The sequence below is a fragment of the Etheostoma spectabile genome, chromosome 16 (assembly GCF_008692095.1).
Source record: "Etheostoma spectabile isolate EspeVRDwgs_2016 chromosome 16, UIUC_Espe_1.0, whole genome shotgun sequence".
NCBI classification, from domain to species: Eukaryota; Metazoa; Chordata; class Actinopteri; order Perciformes; family Percidae; genus Etheostoma; species Etheostoma spectabile.
The window spans coordinates 7,281,628-7,309,242 of NC_045748.1; the positions used below are offsets into that span (position 1 = coordinate 7,281,628).

The 27,615-nt window shown below is 39.6% G+C and overlaps 1 protein-coding gene across 3 annotated transcripts in view; it reads left to right on the plus strand.

Moving 5' to 3' along the window:
- si:dkey-112m2.1 (transmembrane protein 132C) overlaps positions 1 to 27,615 on the plus strand; it is a 149,903-nt gene that overhangs the window by 26,878 nt on the left and 95,410 nt on the right. For all 3 annotated transcript variants that reach the window (XM_032540118.1, XM_032540120.1, XM_032540119.1), the window contains exon 3: positions 16,388 to 17,312. In XM_032540118.1, coding sequence (XP_032396009.1) covers positions 16,388 to 17,312 — 925 coding nt within the window. The remainder of the gene's footprint in view (positions 1 to 16,387; positions 17,313 to 27,615) is intronic.

A 27,615-nucleotide genomic window follows, 5' to 3' on the forward strand; every position in this document is an offset into this window, starting at 1 on the left:
ACCCTGTAGCCTGCTCGTCATCTTTGCGTGAGGCTAGCAGCTCGAAGCTACAATAGCTGCTACTAGTTTACCACATCTTAATCTCTGACAGACCAATGGGCAGGTTGCATTGTGGGTAATGTTTGCAGCAGGTTTTGACAAGGACAAATATTGCATGGAATAAAAAAATATGTCATACGTTGTCATTTAGTTTAAAGGGCTTGTTGATTTGAATATGCCACTTTCCTTGAATAATTGAGAATTGAGATGTACATTTGTCACCATTTTCTGAAATGTTATTATGTAAGGGTCACTTAATCAAGAAAAATAAGAGAGTTTAAATGAAAATGAAGACAATCATTAGTAGCAGCTCTATTGTACATCACACATGCAGTTAAATCAAATCAATGTTGCACCAGAAAAGCTGGAATCATCAAGGTTGAACACTTCTTATCTTATTTTCTACAATAGTTACCAACACATGGAACTGTTGAAATGTTCCTGGGGAAAGTAAATGTTGCATGAAAGGTGTAGAGTTTTTTTTAAAGAGTATTTGAAGTTGAACTCAAGAGAGAATAAGGGATTAATAGAAGAGCGGAGACAGGTTGGGGTAATATTTGAAGCTTCGGTGGCGGCAGCAGAGGTGGATAAAACCAACATTTCCGACTGCACCTGAAAGCAGCTCTATTTCACGGAAAAGGAGATTTAAAAAAAAGAAAATGAAGCAAGAGATGAAGCAAGAGATGAAGCGAGACATCAAGCGAGAGATGAAGCGAGACATGAAGCGAGACATGAAGCAAGAGATGAAGCGAGAGATGAAGCAACTTCAAGCGACTGCCCGCTACACCCTGAACTAGTTCATGTCCGAGGTTTCTGCCTAAAAGGAAGTTTTTCCCCACCACTGTTGCACTAAATGCTTGCTCTTGGAGGAATTATTGGAATTGTTGGGTCTTTGTAATTTAGAGAGTGTAGTCTAGTCCTATTTTTAAATTGTCTTGACATAACTCTTGTTATGATTTGATACTATAAATAAAATTGAATTGAACTGATGTTCCCTGTTACTGTAACGTTATGGGACTTGCACACCTCGATATGGACTGACCAGACTGATAGCCAGTTTGTGTTAATAAATGCTCAGCCAGGCGGTGCCCAGTGTTTTGGCATTATGCACGGCTGTACTGTGTTTACCTTTATCAAATTGCTTGAAAACAAGGCTGCTACAGTTTAACCATACAGACCTCTACACACATCAGACTCGCTTGTAGCGGACACTTAGCTAGCAGCTTAATCTCTACAAAACACCACCGTGAATTTCAGTTTTTCTTAAAAAAAACAAAATATTCAAATCCCAAAAGTGAAAATCAAATACCTACCCATCAAATAAACATTCTGATCCAATCCTAGTGTGTGTGTGTTTGTGCATGCGTGTGTGTAGAATTCCAAGACCACCTTTGAGCTGCCCAACATTCTTTTTTATACCCGAGCCACTGAACAGTGTGTGCTGTCAGCTCAGCAAACAGTGTGGACTGTTAGGAACAGGCACTCCTCTGCATGCCCCACTGATCTCTACAGCCGGCTAAGCACAGAACTGGAACATACAACCACACACACACACACACACACACGCACGCACGCACGCACGCACGCACGCACACACACACACACACACACACACGCACGCACGCACGCACGCACACACGCAAATCCTATAAAGCCGGTCCATGTTATGTTCTGAGGTATTCATCTACACATCCATGCGCTTACCTATGTTACCTAAGTACATACAAACACACTGAGGCCACACACAGTACATGCACACACACACAATCTTCAGCACAGCAGACCCATCATATTGAAAACAGCGACCTTTGAAGCCATCTCTGACTGAATGAGGAGCGTGAAACATCCTGTGTGGCTGAGAAATGAGTTTGCCGATGCTGAGTTGAGAATGAGAGCCCTGGAGAGGTTGCCCAGCAATGAACAGCCTCCTATGGGGATTTCGGGCCTGAGTTCAGGGGCCAGATTGTAATATGCTGTGATAGATGGGTGGTATGGTTACAGTTTTATAAAAATTATCTGTTTAAAAACATCTAACATTGTTTATTTATCCGTTTGTTTTGTTTTTCTATCTCTGCTTCTTATCTTCTTGATGACAAATTAATTTGCTTAATTAATTGTTCAATTAGTAGATGGACACAAAATTAAACGATCACTTTTTTTTTATACATTATTATTTTGCATCGTTTAACAAGCAAAACTGCCAAACAATCGGTGGTTGCAGCTTCTCAAGTGTGAGAATTACCAGTTTATGTAATGTCATTGAAGAATGTCTTTGGGTTTCTGATTTTTGGTCAGACAAAACAAGCAATTTGTAGACATCACTAATCTTTCAGTATTTTTTGAAACTCCATAGACCAAATTATAAATAACTGACCAAATAAATGACTAAATGAGATATATCTTAATTAAGTAATTGTTAGTTGCAGTCCGACAGCTCAATGAGTTTGTAATGTTGCCTTTTAAAATTCATTCATACAGACAGTAACAGTGATCCTCTTGGTAGTTATCGTCCTGTAATGTTTCCTAAAAGTAAGAAAGAATTAGTGTATGTATGTAGATACAGCATACTGTACATATTTTATATGTGGCCTTTCAAATTGTTAGATGCATTGTATCATATCATGCCTCATTAAGAGACACCGTAACTAGCCTGACTGCATTTTAATTTCCTGAATCTGTGTCACTGAATTTGAGTTCTACTCAGGGACTGGATTTGTCTCCACTGCCAGATCTGTACTTCTAGCTGTTAAACTTTCATGACTGTTGTCTCTGTATGACAGAGAGTAACTGTGCTTTTATCATTGATGGCTCTTGCTGCTGAAGTGAGAATATAAAACAAGAGTTAGCTAGTGGCCAGGGGAACTATGCCAAGAGTTGCGAGGCATGATGCCCAATATGGTGCTCATGAACCGCTCAGCTGGGTTGTTAAAACACAACTAGCCATTGAATACGGGCCTTAAGTAAAGACATTGGTGGTAAATCAGCTGCAATTACTGATGAAAAAAATAATACTTTCTTTGTTTATTTCCTCAGTGGACCTCCTGTCTTGCTTCACTGGCCATCCGCTCTGGTTTATATCCCGTCCTGGGAGCCTTGATCAAAGTCGGAGAGAGTCTTTGTTTTAACAGGGCCTTTGTGAATACAAAGAATTTGTCCAGGGCTGCACACTTGGTGTCAGATCGATGCAAACTAACATAAACAAGCGAGTTCCCATGTGTTGTTATTTAGAAAAAGGTCATTTACTTTGAATGGAGAATCATTTTGAGTTCCCAATTTGGTCAGAGATGATAATAGGTGGCTTAGATATTGATCTGCTGATCAACAGAGTGCTTTTGTCTGAGAGCCTGCTCTGCTTTCTGGACACCCAAACATGGCGGTATGAATACCAATTCTGCAAGTACAAATGCACTCACACACATGTTAATAGAGAAATTCAAGAAGTGCACGCATTAGAGATCTTGGTGATTCACAGGCCATTATGATGTGTGAAGCCGTCTGTTAATTTTCATACCAGCAATATTAGAGCTAACCTCTTTTACCCCTTTAAAAGACAGGTTAATAATAATATTGAGAACTGAGGAGAGGGCAAGTAATCACCATATGAGGAGCTTGATGAAATCAGCATGATCAACAGCATGAGAACAAGCCAAAGGTAGTCTGTATTTGTTTTAGATTTATTTCTAAGGACACGTTTCGATGTGAAGGTGCCAGGATTGTAATTGTTACACATTGCTATATGTCATGAAAGTGTAAACATATAGTCAAAGGGGAATGCTGTCCAGTAGTCAGCACATTGGAGGTTACTAGCTAGGTTTATCAGTCTTTTAAATAAAACTATATTTTAACGATCAAGACACAAAGTAAGAAGTGAAATAAGCAACTGAAACTATAATGGAAAAAGAAAAACTAAGGGGCTTAGACTAAGAGCCATGTTAGCGGTTCTATGAGGCTGTACTTTCAGACACTGTTGTGCTTTGAGCTATGGGTCTACCTTGGAGTCTTCATGATATTAAGTTCACAATGACAATGTTAACATTCTGAAGTTTAGCAGGTATATTGTTTACCATGTTCAGGTTAGCAGCATAAGCCAAATTCATAAACCCCATTGGACAAAGAAAAACTTTCACCTGATTTTGGTGCTGAATGAAAAGTACAACTTCCAATTTGACATGGATGTCTGTAGCAAAATTCCATGGCAATCTATTGGATAATAGACATTTAATTATCTCTAAACAAAAGTCAGGGGATGCATCATACATCATCTAGCAACCATGGATGTCCCAATTTCATGACAATCCATCCAGTAGTTTCTAACTCAAAGTAACCGATGTACTACTGGCCATTTGTTGTACTTCTGCTTGAAGAACTTTCAAATCGGATTCGGCTTACAGCCTTGATGGAAATCCTGACCTTTACAGGGTGGTCTATTGGTTGTTATAGTGTGTCATTGCATTGCAGTTCAAATGTTGGCTTTGTTCTTTGTCTTCACAGTCTTATGAGACATAAAAAGAAGTTATAAGCTAAAAGTACAAATGCCTCAAGAGGCAAGGTGGAAAACAAATTTATGGGCAACGTTGGCCAAAACCTACGTTTACCTCCTATGTACAAGATAGGAAGCAGAATCCTTATTCTTTTTTTCCCACAAGGTAATTTACTTTTGTCAGCCTCACGGTGCCTTTAGATTTCTCAGGAAGTCAAGACTATTTAAACTCAAGAGTGGGTCTCTACCTGAACATTCTCTCCTTGGGTCTTCACCACCTGTTGTTAGAGTTGTTCTTTTGCATGTGTGAAATGGTGACCAGAAGCAACAAAAAGATAACTCTCTTGTATAATCCAAAAGGAGATGAAATAACGGATTGTCATTCTCTTACTTAAGATTTATTATAGATTTACTCTACTTGCCTATATGATGTGTAACCTTGGGCCTCTGAATCACTCATATTTCAACTATGAGTGATGTACCAAAGACAGCTTTCCACGGTGATGAGACATTTTATGATGCGCGGCAACTTATTTTATGACCAGCTGCAAAAAATGAAGAAACTCTCTAAAAAAGCTTTTCTTCTTAGCAAAAACACAAGGCAATTGCAAGGTAATTATCTGACTAAACCTTTCACAGATTCTGTTAGTCACAAAATCTGGCAAGAGAAAGATGAGGCTAATAAATAAAACTAGGTCTGAACATTGAGTGAAGATGACAGACAGCCTTTCTCTTGGCATCTTTATTTCCATTTCCCGCTTATTCCCATCACCACTAAGCTTACTGAAAGACACTAAATTCTCCGTGGCACTTATGGGGGAGGATATGGATAAAGAAATGCATGCCGTGAGCGTTGCTTGGTGCAGGGAGAGACCTCTGAGTTCATCTCATTTCAGACTTTCTGAGCAGCAGCAAAATGTCTGTTCTCTCCCTCTGCTCCTGCTGGAGCGTGCAGTGGACTTCCTCGGGGCCATGGAGACCAGGCTCCTCTCTTCCATGCTGTTTACCACCTCACTGCTGTCAGAGGCGCACGACTCTCCTCCTGTACCACCGATCAACACAGTCCACTGTATCTGTGCCAGAGGCATCTCAGTACATACATTCCACAGCACTCGAAACATGCATTTTGGCCGTACTGACAGATATTACAGTTGGAGCTTTAGAGGCTTAACTTTTGATCATCTGTGGTTTGACCAGTGGGGTGCATGCTGGCTCAAATATCAGAATTTATAGTGATGGGCGTATAACGCGTGTTCATGTTTTTTTTTTTGTACAATGGCAAGTGCACTTTAAAATACCTTTTTATTTAATGCCACTTTAGAATCATTCAATACCTTTTGCTCATTGTCTGTTGTTTGCGTGTTTGTTTTTTTGTTTTTTACTGTAGGAAACTGCTGCTGCTGTAATAAGGGAATTTTCACACTATAGGATGACTAAAGTATTATCTAATTCAATCTAAAAATGTACAATTATGTACAGACCAAGCACACTTGTGCAGTACGGGCACATCTGTAACTTCTCTCTCCTGGAGACTTCTTTGCGTCGCATGTTTGTATTTCATGGTCTGATCATTGAATTTGGACTCTTACCCACGTACAGCTCAACCCACATGCTGTCAAACTTATAGCGTTCATTATACTGTAGCACACAAACCTTAAAACTCCCCCCCGACTCCTGTTTAAATCCTCCATTCGTCAGGCAGCAGATACAGATTCTTGAGCTGTGAAGATTCACTTCTGCAGGAGCTATTTGCAATTACCGCCATCCACAGACCACATCACTATCATCTTAGTCCACTTGTATAGTATCAGTGTTGTGAAATGTCATTGTTTTACATCACTGTTCTCCAGTATTGCCATGTAGAGCCGGATATTAATTTCTACAGCCTCACTGCACAAACCATTATACTTATCATCCTTACTCACAGTATGTATCTAACTGACGACACAGTCACTTACCTCGACGGCTCATTTTACTTACAATTTCTGCAACCTATTAAAATGAAGGGCCTGACAACGTTGTCCTTCTGTCAGTGTGATATGGATGAGAACAAAATAACACTTTTATAGAAGAAGATGAAATACCATCGATACGATAAATGAAACTTGGGCCTCAGTACTTTTTTTTGGAAAAGACAGCTGTCCTGCTATTATCTTTATTTCTCACATTTGAGCACCTGTGTTTTATTTTTTCACTCGTAAAATAGCATCTTCTAGTGAAGAATATTGCAATTGATTGACAGCTCACCTACAATCTTTTTGCTAATGCTTCTCTATCCACCTTAGTCAATGCTTGGGCAGTCTATCTTTAGCGATTGATTGGGAAATAATGTATCCACCACACACAAATAATTAATGTACTTGTTTACAAGGATTTATCAGTTGTGGATTTTCACATAAATATCACATAAAGAATGATTTCTTATTAATAGATGAAGACATAAACACCTGTCCATTACACTGCAGTATTATTGGTAACCATCTGTCAACATGCAATATCCTTCTGCAATATTATTCTCATTATCTTCAGCCTATTTGTTCATGCTTTAAATGTACCATAACCCACTGCACGTTTAGTTTAAGTAATCTAACTGATGTTAATTTAAATGACTTGGTAATATAAAACTGTTTTTCTAAATTTTTGTGAAGACAGCATGCGATTACATTGAACACCTCCCAATCCCTTCCTCTATTTTTGTGGTTTGCATTATTTGACTTCCTGGAGAAGCTGCAGTGCCTGATGTCCAAGGCTCATTGACTTTCTCACAATGTAACCTTGCTGGAAATGCCAGAACATTATTCACCCTGCTACTTTTTGCCAACTCGCTGCATTATTCTTACCCACTTAACTGCATCTGATTTCATACATTTGCACTCACACAAAAGTGTAAAATATACAGTAAACCTGAAATGGATTCACTTTGATATGATTACCATGTGCTGAGAGTTGTTATTTATGACGCAGGTGTCCCTCTGTCTAAGCACAGCACCGCATCATCTGTCACTGTCACTTCTTTCATTTGACTCACTTTCATAGTGCGGCGTCTTCACAGAGAGAGAGAGAGCTGGTCACATTCATAAGCGCACAGAGGCAATCTGTGGTCTTAAATGACAACAACAGAGCCCACATGTTTAAGCTGAAGCTTTCCATTACCCCTGTGGGTGTCCTCGTAGGAGGGCTAACTGCTGCTCTGCTCTGCTCAGCACTTTGGCCCCTTTCCTTCAAGAGCTCTCGTCTCCTCATCTCGTCTAAACAACCACCGGCTCCTTTGAGAGTCCCTGCTCCTCCATTCACCTCCTCCCTTCATGACACCGTACAATGCACAACACCGTGCCCACAGGCAATGGGTAGAATTGAAGTGTCATAAAAAGCACATTTATGTCCCAAATGAGTCTTCAAGGCAGAAAGCTTTGGAGGTTGATTTCCTTTCTGCAAAACTGACGAAGTGCTGTTCATTGCTGTTGCTCAGTACCCCGCCAGGGAGAAGTGACGCCTCTCACAATGAGTGGGAAAAAAATGTTCTTTACGCAGACAAAGAAATGTTTGGAAGCTGCTGGAAGTTTTCCCCAGTCAGGCATAACTAATGCCCAAACGGGAGGTTTATCTTGTTCATTTCCATTAGTGTTTCTTTAAGATTCCAGTAACACTGCAATACATTATTTCCAAGTGAGCAGAGACGGAGGATGGGCTTTAAATGTCATTCTTAGCAGCAGTTATCTTTTGGATCTAATTGAGGCGACTTGTGGTGCAACCCATTGTCTGTTTAAGAAATGACAGCTTACAAACAACTCACTTTCAGCATCGTTCGGACCAGGTAATATGTAATTACTCTGCAATTCCATTTCAGCAGACAAAAGGAGGACATTTAAACTTTTTGTCATGCAGCAGCCTCAAAGATAATGTCAAATTTTATATTTTATCTTTTTACTTACAAAGCATACAAAATGTTTTCAAATTTGGGGTAATTATGACTTGGGGGGTCAAAGGCAATGTTCACCTACTGTAAACCCACAAATAGAATACAAAAAAAATCAAGGAATGATGAACGGTTTTATCTAAAATTATTTAAATTCTCTTTACGCTAATTTCTTTTATTTTACTTAATCAGTTATTAAAGAAGCAGCAAATGTTCATTAGTTCAAATATGTTAACATAGAGAGGGATTTATCGCAAAGGCAAAAAAAGACTATTTGTCTTGGCAATATTTAACAGTATCCCGACTGAACCCACAATCTCAGAACATGTTAAAGCCTCAATTTTTAATATGCAAATGAATAATTAAGCATTTGTGATGAATCTATCTTTATAGAACAGAGTAGAATACATCTTTATTGTCCACCAGGGTGGACATTTTTCTCTGGCTCACCAGACCTACAAGACAGATAAACATACAGATAACATCTAAGACATAGTAAAGTATACAAAGATGAAATAAAATAATCAGAATGAAAAAGAATAAATATACTTAAATTCATTAAAATAGCAGCTCAGTTTGATTGTCACTTGATTTGGTTGAGGACACTGATGGCATTTGGAATAAAGGATTTTTTTTTAAAACACTGTTATTGTACTGTTGTATTATTATATATACGTAATGTGCAGTTGGTACCAGTGGCTTCATTTATTGGATTATGGCTGCCTATGTGTAAGTGAGGAATGTCTTTCACTCTCCTAATGCAGTTTGACAGTCCCAAAGGAATGCAACATGTGACCCTGCTAATATATCTGTTTTGGTGATGTGTGTGCTTGGAAGGTGAGATGAGAAGCAGGTGATTGAGAGAGAGAGAGAGATGGCGAGCACGCTGTGAATTACTTATGTTCAGTCTCTTTGAGTTTATCGACAGAAATGACCCAAAGGCCATTTGGGAAGTAAAGAGGCTATGAGATTTGTCAGAAATGAAAAACAATTCAAGTTTTGAAGAAACATGAGGCCTGGGCTTATTGCTGATATCAGAAAAGAATGAAGCCCTGCCCCATCCATCTTGGTTGGGTCACAATACTTCATTTTCCCTCATTTCACTGAAAGGGGAAAATATGATTCCACCTATCGATTGCTGCATAAATGTGTTGCCTAGTGATGAAAGATGAGGTGTGCTTTGCTTTTATGTGATCCGATTAACCTCTAGCTGGGAGTGGGCTTTCTGCTCTGCCCCGGCTCTCCTGCAGCGTCAGGGTGCATGTGATGGGCACTTAGAAGGATTAGTGTTCCTGCGTGTTTTGTTTGTGTTGAGCTATCACCCAGGACATTTCACTAACCAGGGGATTATATTGCCAGCCACTAAGGACGGTTTAATATCTAGTAGCCTGTACTGAATTTAAGAGGGCCCAGAGTGTGCTTTTGAGATTGGGAATGGATGGGCCTAAGGATGATGAACATAAGCATGTTGGACATTCTTCTTCTTGCAAAATTTGGTATTTGTTTTGTGCAGAAAACACACACACAGACAGTATATATATATATATATATATATATATATACACACATACAGTATATATATATATGTATATATATATATATACAGTATATATACACTGTGTATATACATATATACACATATATATACACATATACCTATACATATATACCTATACACATATATAGTATGTACATATATGCACAGTATACATACATATATTTACACATTTACATACATACACACACACACACACACACACACACACACACACACATATATATATATATATATATATATATATATATATATATTGAGTGATAGAGTTTTATAATACTATAATGCTTGATTAAATTTGTTAAAGCCGGTCCTCAGTCAATGCAGCAATTAAAACAGTTTTTTTTTTTTTAATAGCTTAGGGAATATTCGTGCTGCTCAAAGGTTTTGTAGTCATTCAGCCTGTTCTCCCTTTTGTGCGCACACAAGACTTTATCAAAAACCGTCTCTGATAAGAGGTTTAAACTTTTTGACTTTGCCAATGGCCATTTTTTTTTCCATCTGAAGAGCAGCTGACATTTATATCCAGACATCCAAGAGCCTAAAATACCCTTTTCATTCTATTGTTCTGTAGCTTAAAATGAAAAAGTTTCCTCACAAACTGACCGACAGTAGTTCCATTGATGGTAACTTCAAGGTCCACTAGGCAGTTCCTCTACAGAGCAAGCTCCCACATAAGGTAAATGTTTAACAAAAGAAAAATGCCAGGTAAAGATCACGTCTTGATATTTTACCTTAAGAAAACGTGGGAAAAATCTTTTTATGTGCCAGTATCAGAAGACACAGAACAAGGTATGCCTCTCTCTTTAAAACATTCAGTAAAGTAAAAAAGCTTTGGCACTTCCTGATACAAATGTGGAAGTAGAAAAGAATAAATAACCGCAACAGACATGAAAATGCCATGTTGTAGTTAAAAGTTTGCGGGGGCAATTTCCTGATCCTCTAGTTTATTTTGTAATGTCTAAAAACAGTAGGCCCATCTACGCTCTTTTTATAAGTCTTAGGCAGCTGAAAACATTTTACTCAAAGCTACAAATGTCTACAAGGTAATGAAGTTTGCTTAAACTTTGGGGCAAACGTTCAAACAGAAATAGCGGAGGACTACTTTCGGCTGTGGATTCATCTAGTTTGGGCACTAATGTGGGATTGAGTCTAAATACAGTACCTGCGTTCATGGTAAGAAACATGTCACCCATTGCAAAAGTGTGTGACCTGTTTTTTAAGCTATGTGGCTCAGAGGAATAAATTATACCAGGGTTTGCTTGTTAGCAGGATAGATTCATCGCTGGTTTTGATCTTTCAGAGTTTTTGACAATAAGAAACATGTAGAACATTGCCAGACATTTCCTTTGAGTCTGACATGAAACATAACAGAACTTTTTTTTTTTAATGGATGGAAAGACGGATGGACCGGATCAAGATTTCACATGCCAGCCTTGTCGGTGACCACATCATTTTTTTCAGTGAGAAACAAGACAGTAATTGTTGCATCAGCAGGCTGGGAAGCAGTAAACTCTAGTAATAATAATAATAATTTTTACTGTATTAATCCCGCAAGGGAAATAACATGTTAGTTATTGTTTTCACTCAGTTATTATTATACACACGCACTAATGGAGAGATGTCAAAGTGAGGGGACTGTAGCTGGACAGGCGTCCCAAGCAGTTGGGGGTTTGGTGCCTTTTTCAAGAGGACTTTAGCACCGAGGAGGTAAACTGGCATTTCTCCAGCTACCAGTCCACCACCAGACTCTTGTATAAGGACTTGAACCAGCGACCCTCCGGTTCCCAACCCAACGCCCTTTAGAATGAGCTACTATCATTCCGTGTTAATGATGGCTCTACAAGAAAACCAAGTCTAATTTTAAACTTATTCCTAAAATGAAGCAGGCATGAGGGCCATGCACATCATCTTTTTCTGAACCTGAACAAGCAGACAATCCTACATCATCACCACCTCCCACTTTCCAACTCCATCTCCTGTTGCCGTGCGTCTTCCCACCACTTACCTCGATCACTCCTCTTCATATAAGAAAATCTGTTTGATTAATTTATTACTGAAGTCAAGCCAACTTAATATGTTTGATCAGGGGCAAGGTTGCAAGATTCACACATGGTGGAGGATAAAGATAGGATGAGAAGAGGAGGAGGGAGGCAAGATGAAGGGATTATATTTCTTGGGTGAAGTTATTCTCAGGTCGCCAGGGATGAGAACAGGTGCTTATAAGAAACGGGTTGATTCAATGCCACACATGGCTGTCTTGGGGACATAAATGCTTAATACAATTTTGAGAGTTTATTTTAGAAGTTGGTTGCTGCATGTTGTAGGAATTCCATGGAAAATACTCTAAAAGCATTTTCATTTGGAGTCCCATGCTCATGTGGGCCTCCTGCCCCCGCATTACATGAATATAACATTAAGTCATTAAATCTTTAACCTAACATCTGTCTAATGATGAGGCCAGTCCGATTCGGCCGCATGTGTGATATGTGATCAGACTCCTCCGCCTGTGTCCTGAGGGGTTGGCAGTGCCCAAGAAATCCTACACAAGAGTTTACAGCCAGGATTTACCGCAGGGGCTAAGTTATCTGCACAAATCATCCCCTTTTTCATTTGCAGAAACAGTCCTGCAGACATGATTTACAAGTACAGTAGCTGCAGACATGAAATCCAAGGGCAAGTCAAAGCTGCAAATCACACCAGCTTTGCTTCTCTATTCACAACGTCCTATTGGTGTCATGGGAACGGACATATTCTAAATCTGAAGTTACAAATTACAACATTTTATCAGCTGTAATGGGGTATTTAGTTTTATCTGTGTCCACCAGAGAAAAAGATGGCAAATAAATGCACTCACTGTGCTGTAAGCATGATCCAGCACCAACTAAGCTCCTGCTCCCCTCTTGACATTGCTCCTTCTTTTGTCATTTTTAAGGGTAAACATCATTCTCTCAGTCAAACCTGTGTACCAGCAGACACTCTGTGAACTGCCTCTGTGGGTGTTTTTATCTTTTTGTATTCCTCCCCATCCAGTGGTGTACAAAAATGCAGTTTAGCTCGGAAGTCTGAGTAGTTTGAAAAAGGTGCACAACATGAATACAAACAACTGCTTACAAAACAGTGCAACTCATTTATATTTATGATTCATTTATATTATTTTCATGGCTTTATTACCCGTATCAGTGTCAGACTATTCAACAGTAATGCATATCCTTATATACTGTAGAATAGAGGTCTGTAATTAGGTTCAGCTGGGTGGCTGTTTTTCATTTCGGCAGCCAACTTAATTTCCCCAGCTGCGGTAGAAACATATTTTGAACATTTTTGTGTTTATTTGGGAATATAATGGACTTATTAACAAACATATGCTATGGAGATCATTTTTTATTTTGGCCACTGAAGTTTCAATCCACATCCTAAAATGCGTATCACACCAAAATAGACCTAGCTGCATATGCGTAGACGTGAAAGTTAAAACAGATGAAGAGGGATCAGATATTAACCCTCCAATCTATTCATCAAGGCTGGGTTACAGTCAGATACAGCACCAAAAGACATACAAATGAAAGGTAGATAATGATAACTCTGTTACAGCACTGGGAGCTGTCCATAGTATTACCGTAAATAGCCTGGTGCATGGCACAGAACCAGACATGATATCCATTTTCATGATTCTCCTCATGAGAGGTGTTGATTATAAGATGGATGTACTGTATATAAGGTCATTTGCATTGGTACACCTTGTGTATATAGATAGTATATATATATATATATATATATATATATATATAGGATCAGATTTATATATATAGGATCTTTAATTGGTATCCTCAACATCGACATAAAACAGGGTTTTGAGGAGGTGGGCTAAACTTTAATTTCTACATCCTACATCCTCATTTCCTCCCTCCTTTGTGTCAGAGCCGAGTTCTTTCTGAAGTGCAGCTCCTGTGCCTGATGGCCATTCTGTCCATCTGGCCAGCTGGTCATTGCTCGCTGCCATGGATCGTCACAAATCACTGGCACACCACATCTCCAACAGCACAGAGACTTTCGGGACAGAAAATCAATGGGCTTTCATGGGCTACTCAATCAGTCCAAATATCTGGAGCTTGATGACGAAGAAAAACAGGGTGTGGGGAGGATTTGCAGAATGAAGAGAGGGAGTGATGGAAGCAGGATTTAGGGCTATATTAGGTGAGGTTGGATGGGTTAGCGTTAGCCGGTTGGTTTAAGACAGGAGCGGAGTGTGGCTGTGAGCAAGAAAGAAAGATAGAGACAACAAATGCTGCTTATCATTTTAATTTTTTTAGATACCAGTGTCAATATTATACCTAAGTTCTGTTACCATACCAATTGACATAATTGTTTTCAATACCTTAAATGTAAATGGATATATTTATATAGCGCTTTTCTAATCTTAACAACTACTCAAAGTGCTTCTACATAATACAGGAACCATTCACACACTGTGGCCGAGGCTGCCATTCGCTCATCAGATAAATACTCAAACACATTTACACTCTGATGGTGCACTTCAACATGGGACTGCAGGGCCAGGGATTGAACCACCAACCTGCCTATTGACAGGCGACCGCTCCACCACCTGAGCCACAGCCACCCGTTAGCACAAAGTCAAAGGGTGAAGTGTGAAGGCAGAGAAGAGAGGTAAAGATAGTGTGAAAGGTGAAAGGGTGAGGTGCATGCTGGTGTTCCAAATACTACGTGAAGATGGTTATTGTAGTTAGGACCTCTGATTTGGCTTGCTCACCCACACGGTCAGCACTTGGCAAACAGCTCACATGGGCAATAAAGGTACTTTAAAAACCCTTTGAGCTTAAACTCAGTTAAGAAGGGAACACACATACATGATACACATGTTTTTTTAGATTCAGTGCAACTTACACATTCCAAGAATATCACTATGATTTACTGCCCATTGCAAAAATATTCTACACTTTTTTTTTTAAATCTAAAAATCATAGACTGATAACTTTTGTGTATCAGTATCAAAGTAATGATAGTTGTCAGTACATTGCAGACACAAACTGCTAATAGCTCATTCATCATACTTCTAATGGTGCCAATTTTGCCAAAATGTAAACAAAGACAGGCTACAAAAAACGGGGCTCAATGTGTAGCCCACAGCTTCTTCAATCACTCCACGGCAACATGACAGGTAGTGTTGGGGGGCACAGTTGTCTTTGCAATTCAAAATTGGAATATAAACAGGTTTTTCTGAAAACATCTTTTTGTTTTCACTAGACAAAAGATATCAAATTTTTCAGTGCATCAATGTCACTTTAATGTTGTCTTAATACAAACTAAATATTCATTTAAAGGATAAGAAAGAAAACTACTATCCTAATTCCACACGACGTATGCTTTGCACCAATTCTCTTAGTATAATGTTTTTGCAGCAATAACATTTTGTACAAACAGGAAATTAAGCATTATGGACACACAGTGGGCATCAATCACACTGCAACTAAAAATGCCACTGTCAATTACATTTCACAAAGAGAAAGCAAGATTGTTTTCCGTATCTTTCACAAGCTGTCTCACCATCATCTACAATTTGTTTTGCTGTTTCACAGCTGGGAGTAGATCCTACTTTTCTTTTTCCAAAAGTGCAAATATCAACAGCACACTCAAATTGTTTGTGATTCTTCCACTTTTCCAGTGTAATATATGACTATAAAAACGTTATTGGAATTATGCTACTTTATGGAGTATGGAATTGGGACACAGCTCAAGAATCTGACAAGGCATTTGATGCCAACTTTTCATCCTTGACAGTACTGAAACATAAGAGGAGATTGGATTTACAGTGGAAGGGATGCAGGAAGGAGACAGGAGATCAAGTCATAAGAAGGAAAAAAAAACTGAGAGCAGGGAGAAATTGATGGAGAGATAAAAGCAGATCGTCATAATCAAAAGGAACGAGAGCTGGAGGGAACGTGGACAAGACTGATAAGCAAGTGACTCAAAACGACACAAGTGTTTTGAATTGGGTCTAACCAATTCTCCTGAATAAGAGCAGCGTATCATGAAGGTGATATCATATGGAAATGTCTCTAACAAACCATTTAACATTCACGGCTGGAACCGACTGTAGATATGATTGCCTCAGGTTGCAGGCAATGCATGCAAATATTATGTTAAATGTGAAGTGCCGGCATCCAGGTCGTTAGTTATTTTCTCCAATTTTTCTCAATCTGCTCTTTGATTTCACGCCTGGCTCAGGTTTTGTTGGGTTTACAATGAATCTTCATCATATAGCCAGAAGTACCATAATGCATGACCAAACAGTTAGTGGATCACTTCAGGTGTTTTGAAACAAACATTAACGGGTAGATAACATCTCCTCCTTTGTCATTTTCTCTCTTTGTCTCAGTGGTGGATAGCAAGGTGATCCTGGATGGCCTGCAGAGGTACGGCCCCACGCCAATCTATCTGCCTGTCAGCTACCGGATCCTCAATGCTGAGTCAGCGTTCTTCCTACAGGAGGCAAACCAAGACTTAATGAGGAACTCCAGCCTGCAGGCTCGTACTGAGTCCTTCTTCATCCACCAGGCCCGGCAGATGCCCTTTGTCAATGCTAGTTACGGGCCGCTGTCGGTCCAGCAGCCTGTCCCTCTGGAGCTGCTTCAGACGCTGCCAGGGCCATTTAACACACCCTCTTTCTCTTCAACATCAGTGCCAACATCAACATCATCGCCTCCTCTCTTTACATTCAACTGGAAGGTTCACACCTATATTATCAGCGAAAGCATTCACCCCAGTTGGCCAAAGGTTCAAGTGTTGTTCTACATTGCAGGGAGGGACTGGGATGATTACAGCGCCATCCACAAGCTGCCCTGCGTCAGGATGTTCGCCTTTCATGAGACTCAAGAGGTGCGTGGGACATGTAGGCTAAAAGGTGAGCTGGGGATATGTGTTGCCGAGCTGGAGCCCCTCGCTAGCTGGTTCAGCCTGCCCACTGTGAGGCCGGGTAGGCAGAGGGTTTCTGAGCAGGCCCAGGGCACTCCTGTGGAGCTCTACTACATGGTTCAAACCACGGACAGTGGAGACTGCAGCTCCGAGGATTCAAGAAAGAGCGGCTCCGTTCGCCCTGATCAGCAGAGGCCGATGGGCTATTTTGCAGGGCATACACCTATGCAGCGCATTGGGAGCGTCAGGCTGTTTCAGCCACTGTCGGAGCTGAAGCTGGACAATAACTTTGTGGTGATGGCACCCTCCAAACCCATCCGGCAGAGAGAAACCGTCTCTACTTTTCTGGCTCTGTCCACGCTTTCTTTGGTGCCAATTTTCACCCTCAGGTGAGTCAACCTCCTCTAGGAGAACAAAGTTTACTGCTGTTGATGTTCTCTCATTCTCCAAAGTCACTTAAAAAAAAAAACATTGGGCATACAAGCAGTAAAAAGAAGTAATTAGTATACTTTAAGAGGAAGCAGCAGGGATAGACACTTCACAAAATCTGACAATGTATGACAACATTTACTGTATACACATCTGTCAGTCACTTATGTATAAAGTTGTGCTGAGGCATACAACAGGAGAAAATTCTTAATTATTGTGTATGTCCGAGTAATATACTGAAATTAATTATGTAAGGTATAACTAATGTAGGACAGCTTCTTGGTTTCTAATACACATAGACCACAGTTTGTGGGCAACACAGTTATAGTCCTACCATGTTTTTACTAAACGGTTGTAGTTTGGAAACGTTACTTATAACAACTTGTTTAATCAAAAATTAATCTGCAGTTGGCAAAAAGATGGGATTAATCTCTAGCTTTACAGATTAGAAAATGTGTGCATGATAAGCTTTTGATTTGCCACACCAGACTCCGGTCCACAGCCAATGTTGCCATGACACTGATATCTATGTCATTAAGCTAGTTTATTTAGGTTGTTTGTCTACTCATCAGAAAAATACAATATGGCAAATGAAAAGAAATGTTAACAAGACAGTTGTGACCAAGAGTGCCCCTTTGTAATCAATTAGCTGGCTTTGTTGAGTGAAAGAACACAAACAGATGACACTCTCAGATTCTTTTCCTGCTTTGCTTTTGCAGAGAAAATTAAAAAAAGACATTTCTTGTTGACGAAAACAAGGCTAGCTCGCCCCTCCCTCTTCATCCCGTCCCCTCTCCCTCCCTTCCGTGCTTCCTCTTACTAACCCCCCAGGCCCCACCCCCAAATCCTTCTTATCGGTTATTGGCTGGAACGCTGGAAGACTGTTTATGTTATGTGGTGCAGGTTGGCACAGTTTGTTTTTGTTGCTGTTTGTGGAGCCTGGGCCAGGTTTTTTTTTTCCAATGTGTTCTGGGGACAGGCATTCAGCGGATAATGAAGAAATGTTTGCTGTATGTGACAAGACATGTTGTAGCCTAAAAAAAACGTGTGACCTTGCTTAGAGCACCTTTAATGTTAGCAGACGTTTTTGTGAAATAACATTATTTCAATGACGAAGAAAGGACTGGCCACAAGATGAATCTTAGCTCTGGAACAACTCAACAGCAATTGGAAAGTGGAACCACAAGCTAATTCAGTGATGTTCAACATAAAAAACAACAACCTGAAAACTTAAAGCAAAGTCTATTTAATAAAGGTACTATATTTTTTGTGTACAGCAAAGGGCTCATGTGTATGGCTTGGTAGCACCTTAACAGAATGTGTATTTTTTTAGTCATTCCGCCATCTTGCGTACACAAAATGATCTTTTCTCTCAATACAACCCCTAAAAACCACATGAAGCTCGGCCTTTAGAAGAGATTTACCGGCTGCTAAAGATGAAATAGTATTGCATCACTTGCAATGGATACAGTGTTTCCCAGAGAAGGTTTGTTTTTGTTTATTGTAACCTTCCAAGTCATTTTGGAGATACAGTAGAGATATATTGTCGTGCTTAACACCTTTTAAACTGCATCTTTGACAGTCTGGAGGCGATTGTTTTGACTGGACATAACACCTTAATTACGCCCTTGTGCTATTCATGATGACTGTTTTCATGTACGCATCTTCAAAATTGATCGTCTGAGAAAAATTTGCAAATGAGATCAATCCACACAACAACAAAGTTATTGATTCATTGAACTTTGTCTCATACAAATTACCATTCAAAGTGTAATTGCTCCACGTTGTTTGATGCAAATTAAGGTGTAAGGAATATGCATTCCGCCGGGCTACTTTTATGCCTGAGATCTAAATCACGGCAGATGAAACAGTTAGCAGCCTCAAAGTGGAGCTGTGACAGAGAGCCTTGGCAATTTGTCAACCTTGGGTAAGCAGGAAATCTGCCAAAAAGCCTCATTGCTTTTCCTCTCACTCCAGTGATGATGAACTCCCAAGAAGTATTAGCACATGCAGTGTGTGTTTATCACATTTGCCAGCATGTGTGTAAATAGCAACTTTAAAGGCGGTATTTTTACTTTTAGTGCCTTTTGACACCCTGATCGTTTAGAAGTCCGTCTTTTTTATGTTTCTGTTGGGATAGCACAAACTTAACGCTTTAGTGGGTAACTTTTTGATATTAACAAATGTCTGTTACATTCAAGCGATTGCCAAATGAGTTGATACAAAGCTAATTGAGACTATCAGCTCCACGCAACCTCTCTCTGTGTTTCTCAGTTTAGCTATGTTTAGAAGACTGTGTCGTCCGGTGACTTTCTCCCCGCTGAAACTCAAGTGAAGATAACTACCTCTTTTGAAGAGTTCATCATGTTTTTTTAATCCTCTGTGTCCTCCTTGGGTGCTAGCAACTGCACGGAGAAGGGGTTGGGGGTTGCACAATCACGTAAGGCTTGTAGGGCATGCCTCCATTTTGTTTTGCTTTTCCCAAACGTTAAGGCAAACCAATTATGTTGCAACAGTCAGAGAAAATAAGAGATTTTTTTTTACTGATTATGTGAAGCATATTTCCAAGAGGAAATATTTTCAAGATACATAAATGTAAGTCATATTTTTAGTCTGCTTTGTTTGCCTGTCTGAGAGCACCATATAAAATCAGCAGGTTTACATGCACATGTACTTCAGTTGGATTAGCCATCCATCTTTTGGATCACAGTGGTTAATGTAGACCTCAGTCTGACATACACATGACTTATTGTTTAAATCTTGTGCAGAAAGGTCATAAGTGGTCTGAATGCAAAGCATTAACAAATGTCCTACACACAAACCAGAGTGATGATTTGATAACAATAAAGCAACGTTTATGTTTCAGTTAATAAAAAATGGTTCTGCTATTATGTTGTAGCAGTAAAAGCAGTTTGTTAGCTCCCACATGTCCTTTTAGGACTTTAACTTGATGATTAAACTGTTTGTTTTTTTGTTTTTTGTTTTTTTTACAGAAATCAGGTTGCTGCAAAAACACAAACACTATAACTAAACCTTTAACTTACGCCTGACCCACTTACGCCAGTATCCTCCCTTCACTCCAGATTTTTTAAAAAGTAGCCTATTTTACTTTGTCCTCATTGTTTCAACCAATCATAAAAATGACACATGGAAATAAAATGTTTTACTAATAAACAAAACATGGAGACACAACGAGAGAGCAGTGACACTTCTCTAATCTGTCAGTTTTCACTAAGTGGAACTTTTGGGCAGACTGCATGCGCATAAACCTGAGCAGGTTCTGGGGGGGACCGTGGCTGGAGTACTGCATCTACAAAGCTACAGTGGTTTCACGTTTCTGTTTCCCTTGTCGCAAATTTGGCGCATCTAATGACAGAGATAATGTTCTCCTGGCAAGGATTTAATAATTGAAAAACTGCATTGGAGACAGAAAAGGGATTCAGCAAGGTGAAGCAGGATGAGCCGCGGCAGTTGGGCATGGAGCTCTCAGTTTCCCAAAGGTGGCAGCGAAGAGGTTTGGGTTAGGGTCTGGCTTTGTCCTCAGCGGGCTGCAGTGCCACCTGATATCGCGGCATCAGTGTTACGTTTTGAGACAATTTCATAACCGGTTAAAAACGTCTCGTAGTCATAGTAAATAGCAGTCCGTTTCTGTGTTGTGGTACTGTCGGTTTTTACACCCGATGTAAACCGTACAGGAATACACATGAACTGTACTTAGAACACCTTTTGTGCCAAGTGGTCTTGGGCACGGATCATGTACACACTAATCAAATGAACTGGACTTGGAGTCAAGTGTACTTGGACCTGGCCCAGGTCCCTGATCCAAATACACTGGTAGTTAAAAAAAAAAGAAGTTACATTACATTATATTTTGAATTGACACCTGTATTTCACTTAACATAAATAAAGATGTTTTCACCATAAATTGTGTAACAATGCATCAGAATGCAGGAAATAAAGAAATGTCCTGGGGGATTTCCTGTTCCCCAAAGGCCCATCATCAGCCAGATGTTTGGTTTAAATAACACCAGTTGCTGAGGCCCAACCAACATATCGTACTGCCCCTCATTCTTCCGTCGTCTTGCTGTGTAATTGGCTGTGTTTGATCTAATCCAAACTAATCTAATTATCTTGACTGCAATTGCAGGCTTTTAACCCTAGCCGCCGGAAAAACATAGACATTTGTGCACACACACAGATTCATGAATATGAACATATACACTCCCATGTGTGCACACATACTTTATACTGACACTCACACACATACATTGAACAAACCTGCCCTGAGCCAATTGTGAAGTCATGGTTTGTTTGTCATGCTAAGGGCTCCCGGTGGAATCACTAATTCCCTGCTCCCTGCCTCATTAGCCATGGGAAGAGTGGTGGAACAGGTTGGAAAATGGTTCTCCAGCTCCTCTCATTCAACATGCAAATGAAAACACTATTTCCTCCTGAGCAAATTAACAGGCTTTTCAAAAGATAAATTGCCCCAGCTGTATTATAATTTTGACTAAACAATCCGACATATTCCCAAAGAACCCCCCGGGGGCAGTGTTGTTGATGAATGCAAATGAATTTAAATATCTGATAGTGCGAAGGTATAAGTATGGGATTCTTCATGCTGTGCCAGCCCAAACAGTCAGCAAGAGTAATATTGCAGATTTAGCATGTGAAGGAGGCAGGGTCAGTGTTTGGGCTATAAATAAAGAAGTGGATTTAGCTGAGGCAGGTTTGGAGTTATACTCAGACATACTGCAGTGCTCCGTGTCAGCTGATTCTGATCCTTTACACAGTTCAGGTTTGTTATCCATTGTTTGCTGAAATATCACAGGAGAAAAAGTTGGAATAAAGATGTTCTGCTCAGTGTATTAGCCTTATCTTGACTGTACTCGTGAATCAGTTCTTGCTAAAAGGTCACCAAAGACAGGTATGTCTCTTTTCCATTTCCATTTCTGTACTTATCTGTGCTTTCCCTCATATTTTATCTGCCTCTCTGTCTTAGTCTCTTTCGCCTCCTTGTGTTGTTTAACCTTTCTCTCTCTCTTTGTCGGGTTCTCTCCTTTTCTGTCATACTCTTGCTTTCCCAGAGCTTGACATGTTCCTCCTCTTTGTGCTGAAACACTGGCATACAAACTCTTTTGTTTTATATTTAAATATCCGGAAGACTGTCTCAGTATACCTTGTCCTGCTCACCAGAGTTTACTTTGAAAGCACAGACCTTCCTCATCAACTAATTAATAGGTTAGTAGTCATTTGCGGCCTGGGGGGGAGAGTTCATTTTTTAGATAGTACCCGCTATTGGGCCCTGCCACCACAAAGCAATCACCAGTTGCCTGCAGCAAGTAGTTTGAATCATTGTACTTTCTACTCTGATGATTTTATATCACTTTTCTTCTCTTGAATTTGTGTCTAAACTGATTAATTTATTGGACATTGGAAGCCCAGATTGTATTACTCTGCCATTTTCCCTGCTGCCCACTTTTCTTTGCTCTTGCTCTGTCTATCTGCCTTTTGGAGAAGGCTACATGTCCCCAAGGGAATTTTGTGATCCCACAGCTTGGCAGAAGGTTGTACAAACACGCCATACTATTCAGAGTGACACATGCCTCCCAGACTTTGGAGTATCGACAGGGTCAGAGGTCGCATCGGCTTTTTTCTTTCTGGTTCCTTTGAACATTCCTTTGAAATGTATTGCAGGCTTTTTTTAAGGGGCTGGAGTGGGGTCCTCCCTAGAGAGTGGTGCTCTATATCGTGTCTAGTGATAGGATTACTGAGTAGTTAAGTAAAATGTGTGGTAGGTTCTGTAGAGAAGTGTTCGGTATCTATTTCAGATGTTTCAACTTGTATCAAGATACATTGTCCACAATCTAATACAAAGACAATATGGACAATTTCGTAATGATTGATACACCGTGAATCAAAGCTGAATTTCAAACAGAATTTTTATTCTGATCTGTTGGAGATTCATACAGTACCTCAGACATTATTAATACCCATAGCTGGTAAAACAAAATGGGAATGTCACAGACATACACGACTAGCATTGAAGAAGTACATTTAAGATATTCTTGCAACAATATTCTTTAAAATTTCTCAAAATCTTACAGCTTTAAATTAGGGGTGTGTGATATGACTTTACTAGATGGTGAACAATTAAAGAGAGATTGTTAGTATAGCGCAACAGTGCAAATTCCAACAGTTGCCGTTCTTTGGACACATACACGCCTCCAAAGATGTTTTCTCTGCCAATTATTAAATCACACCATTTGCCTTTGCTCAAAACACACCAATAACATCATGCAGTAGATAACGCCTTAGATTTCCTCCCCTACCCTTTTTAATTAGCAGGGTTCTGCAGGTTTCACCAAGTAAAATAAAGAAGAAAATACTTTTTAAGACCTTTTCAAGACCATTTTGAATGACATCTAGGACATTTATCACAACATCAACTAAGCCCTAAATTCTGTCTTTAGTAAATAAGTATCGCTTAACTTGCACTTTCCCATGGCTGAAGAATAAAATCCATTTTATGTCTGGTAGATTCCGAAAGAAACTCGTGCCAATAACACGAAAGCTGATTGGCTGCAATATAAGTTGCATGTTGGTGTTTGTTTTTTGTCATTTTTAGTTGTTATACAGCAAAATTATATATATATATATATATGTGTATCCTTTCTGTAAAGGATACACTTTTGATGGAAAGCGCTCATTAAATAAATGTATATATATATATATATATATATATATATATATATATATATATATATATATATATATATATATATATGAAATAACTACAACGCCAAAGAATGAAAGAAAAAGAGCATTAGAGACCCTGTATTTGGCAATGTAGCGGGACTGACAACAACACAGAGGAGTTTATTCACAAGACCTAGAAAGGGGTAACTGATGTAGTGACATTTTACCTGGCCAAAGATATGCTTCCCATAAAAAGAGGGAAATATTTCAGTTGATCCGCAATACCAGACATTCAGCCGCAAATACTTTTCCAACACAGCCATTCCACCGCTGTTCCCCGACTACCATGTCAACATTCAACACAAAAAGTCCAGTGTTTTGCTACAACAACCTTATTTGAGACCATTGACCATTCATTTCATTTGCGACTGAAAGATGTGCATGCGACTTATTTTATTATCTGATTAGGTACTTTGGCCTAAATGGCCTGTTTTTGGTCCAAGGTTTTGTTACCTTGTAGGGATATTTTTAAACAGGGAATTTCATTTGTACTGTTTAGTAACTTGCAAAATAGTCTTAAGAACTAAGAAATAATCGTAATAAGATCGCGGTTTGTGATCCTGCTTAATATGATATTTTTGCAATGTCGCCCAGCCGCCAGGTGTACAGTTTTGATTCCAAATTACATGTAATTACATTAAAAGACAAGCAGTGGTCCGCACATATAATGATCTAATTTGTGTTGCATCCAGAATTGTTCTTTGTCTCATTAATCTTCTGCATTTGGAATTAGATGGGGAAAATCGTCATGGCTGACACAAAGGGAAAATTAGAAAACAGCAAGAACAAAATACTCCAAATCATTTAGAGATGTTTCTCAAATGCAAGAAGCAAGACTGAATATATCTTTTCACTTGATTCAGGCTAAACATAACCCAGAATAAAATATCAAAATTACCCCAAAGATCTTAAACCTCTTTCATATTAGTTCATATATTCTCACTGTTTTCATGAAGTTTCTACATAACTTTTGGAAGCCAAAATTGCAGTCTCTGGCCCATGAGATAATTGCACATAATGGTTAATCATTAGTACAAATTTGAGCTCCTCATCATTTAACCAAAATAGATTATTTAAACAACAGCTAGGTAGCTACACAAATGGCTCACACGCCATTATATTCTGAATAGGGCTGTGACAATAACCCCTTCACCGCAATACCAGTGGTGACGTGACACTACCGTGGTGATGATGTCATCAAAACATATTTTTTAGTTTTTTTATTTAATTTAATTTTCTTGCTGGTGAAAGTTACAAGAGAACAGAAGTGTTATGAAATATAATGAAAACCATAATCATTGTTTTATCTTATTTTCAATAGATAATGGAGGGAAAACAAACTCAAGATGCTCGTCGCTTTAGATTTGCACAAGAGAATGAACAGTCCAGTAACTATATGGGAGATTTCTTTTGTGTGTCTGATTATTATGAATCATTTCTACAGGAAACATTGAGTATAATACACGTTAGGGAAGGCAAAGACATGTCTCTGTTTTTAGCGGAAATAGACACATTAAGGTGACCGCAGCAGTGCTTTACCACTGCACTTTAGCCTTGCAGATAGCAGTTTCGCTCTGCTTGTAGCTTAATCCCGACAAAACACCACCGTTGTAATTTCAGCCTGCATGCACTTTTTGTAGCCTAAAACAGAGCAGCTTATACTAGTAAAGAGAGCATCAAGCAGACTCCCGGCTCTCCCTCTCAGCTTTGTGTCTGCTCGGCTGCTAGACCGCTGTGCTGCGAAGCGTCGGCCCTTGGCATTGTCAAACTTTTAATTCAATTTTTTTTACTTTAGTGACAGAGTTTTCTGAACTGTCTGTGAAATAGATCAACAGTGACGAATGAAAGCAGCGCAGGTGTAGCTGACAGCAAAATGCAGTAATGACTCACGTTGAGCTAAAATAGAAACACTCATTCTGCTGCAACATGCTGTATGTGGTACATTAAGGGTTAAGCCGATGCTTTTTCGGGGGTAAGGCCCTTCACTTTACCGGCAGTTTTAACAAATGAAGCCACTGTGTCTTGAGAAACTCCAGCTTGTTTTTTGTTGTTCACTTTTAACTCACTTGACATCATTTTTGCTTTCTCTTTTTCCATCACAGCTGCCCTCATGCGCCACTCTCAGTGCTCGCTGTCTTTGCGCGACCACGCAGGCACTGACGTCACTCACCTAAGGCACCCTGCCAGTCTTTCTTCTAACTTCTACTCTCGTAATAGGGGGGTTGCAGTTAACCGCCATATCGCGGTGATACGTTGCTTCTTCACCGCGGTAAGAAAGAAATCTATACTGAAACAGCACGAGTTCTTAATGCACTGTGCAGCTCAGAGCACAAGCTCTGACATCTGAAAATCTTGGAGAGCCCAAAATCCATGGTTGGCCTTCTAGTGCAGTGATATTTTTAAAGATTTCTGTGCATAAAATGAATCTAACGTTTTGCAACTTTGTAGAAAAAAAAAAAATCATATTTATCTGAGTTCTCTCCATTACATAGTGGCTATGTGCATCTGAGGTCGTAAGAGACCCATAAGAATTCATCCTGTGCACAAAAGATAAATAACTTTAAACCTTTAAAATATTACTGGTCAGGACTTTAGCTTTGGACTTCAGTTTTGTCAAAGCCAAATGGAACACTGCTCTCCACACACAAAGAAAAATCTACTGGGGCGACAACAGGAGATATTTGTAAGGGATGGGTTTTTTTTGGGTGGGCAGCGTCTTCAAATACTTTACTTATGGCGGTGTTATTAACATCTCCAGGCAACACTTCTACTCCAAGTTCTGCAACACTGTTAACTCCAGCTCTTGCAATCTGAATTGAAGATGATATATGTGGAGCTGGAGGGGTTGACAAACGGGGTGGGATTAGGTATTGAAGCAATCCTGGAAGAATAAGCTCTGCTGGTTTACTGTGGGTTGGTGTCTTTCTCTCTCTCCAGCTCTCCTCTCTCTCCCACTCTCTCCTTTTCCCTCTCTTGCTCAGTCTCTCTCTTGCTCAGTCTCTCTCTCTCTCTCTCTCTCTCTCTCTCTCTCAGACAATCAGAAGCTTGGCCTTCTAATCACTTGTTTATCCTGGATGTTTCTCATAAGGATTCACTTTGCTTAGTTTGATCCCACAGACTTGACAGCTTTAACACAAACTCAGAGCCATGCATATTTTAATGTGGACTTGAGGCAAAGAAATACAGAGATAGAAATGATAAAATGCTGTGGTTGAGCCAGTTTTACAAACTGACAGTCAGCCGCAAAGCCAAAATGCTCTAACTCATCACAGCTATATAAGAAATTGTTTCACCCACAGATGGGTTAGAGAGATGCACAAATATTGGAACAGAGGGAGAGCGACCACCACGATGTTGCTATTACCGTAGTTAACTCAAAGTAAAAACATTTGTTTGCTCTACGGTAACAAAATATGTTTCAGTAATGACTCACCATGAACTGTGCACTGTGTAACAAAATTTCTAATCTGAAACCATAAAACGTAATCTCTGTGGAAACTAAGG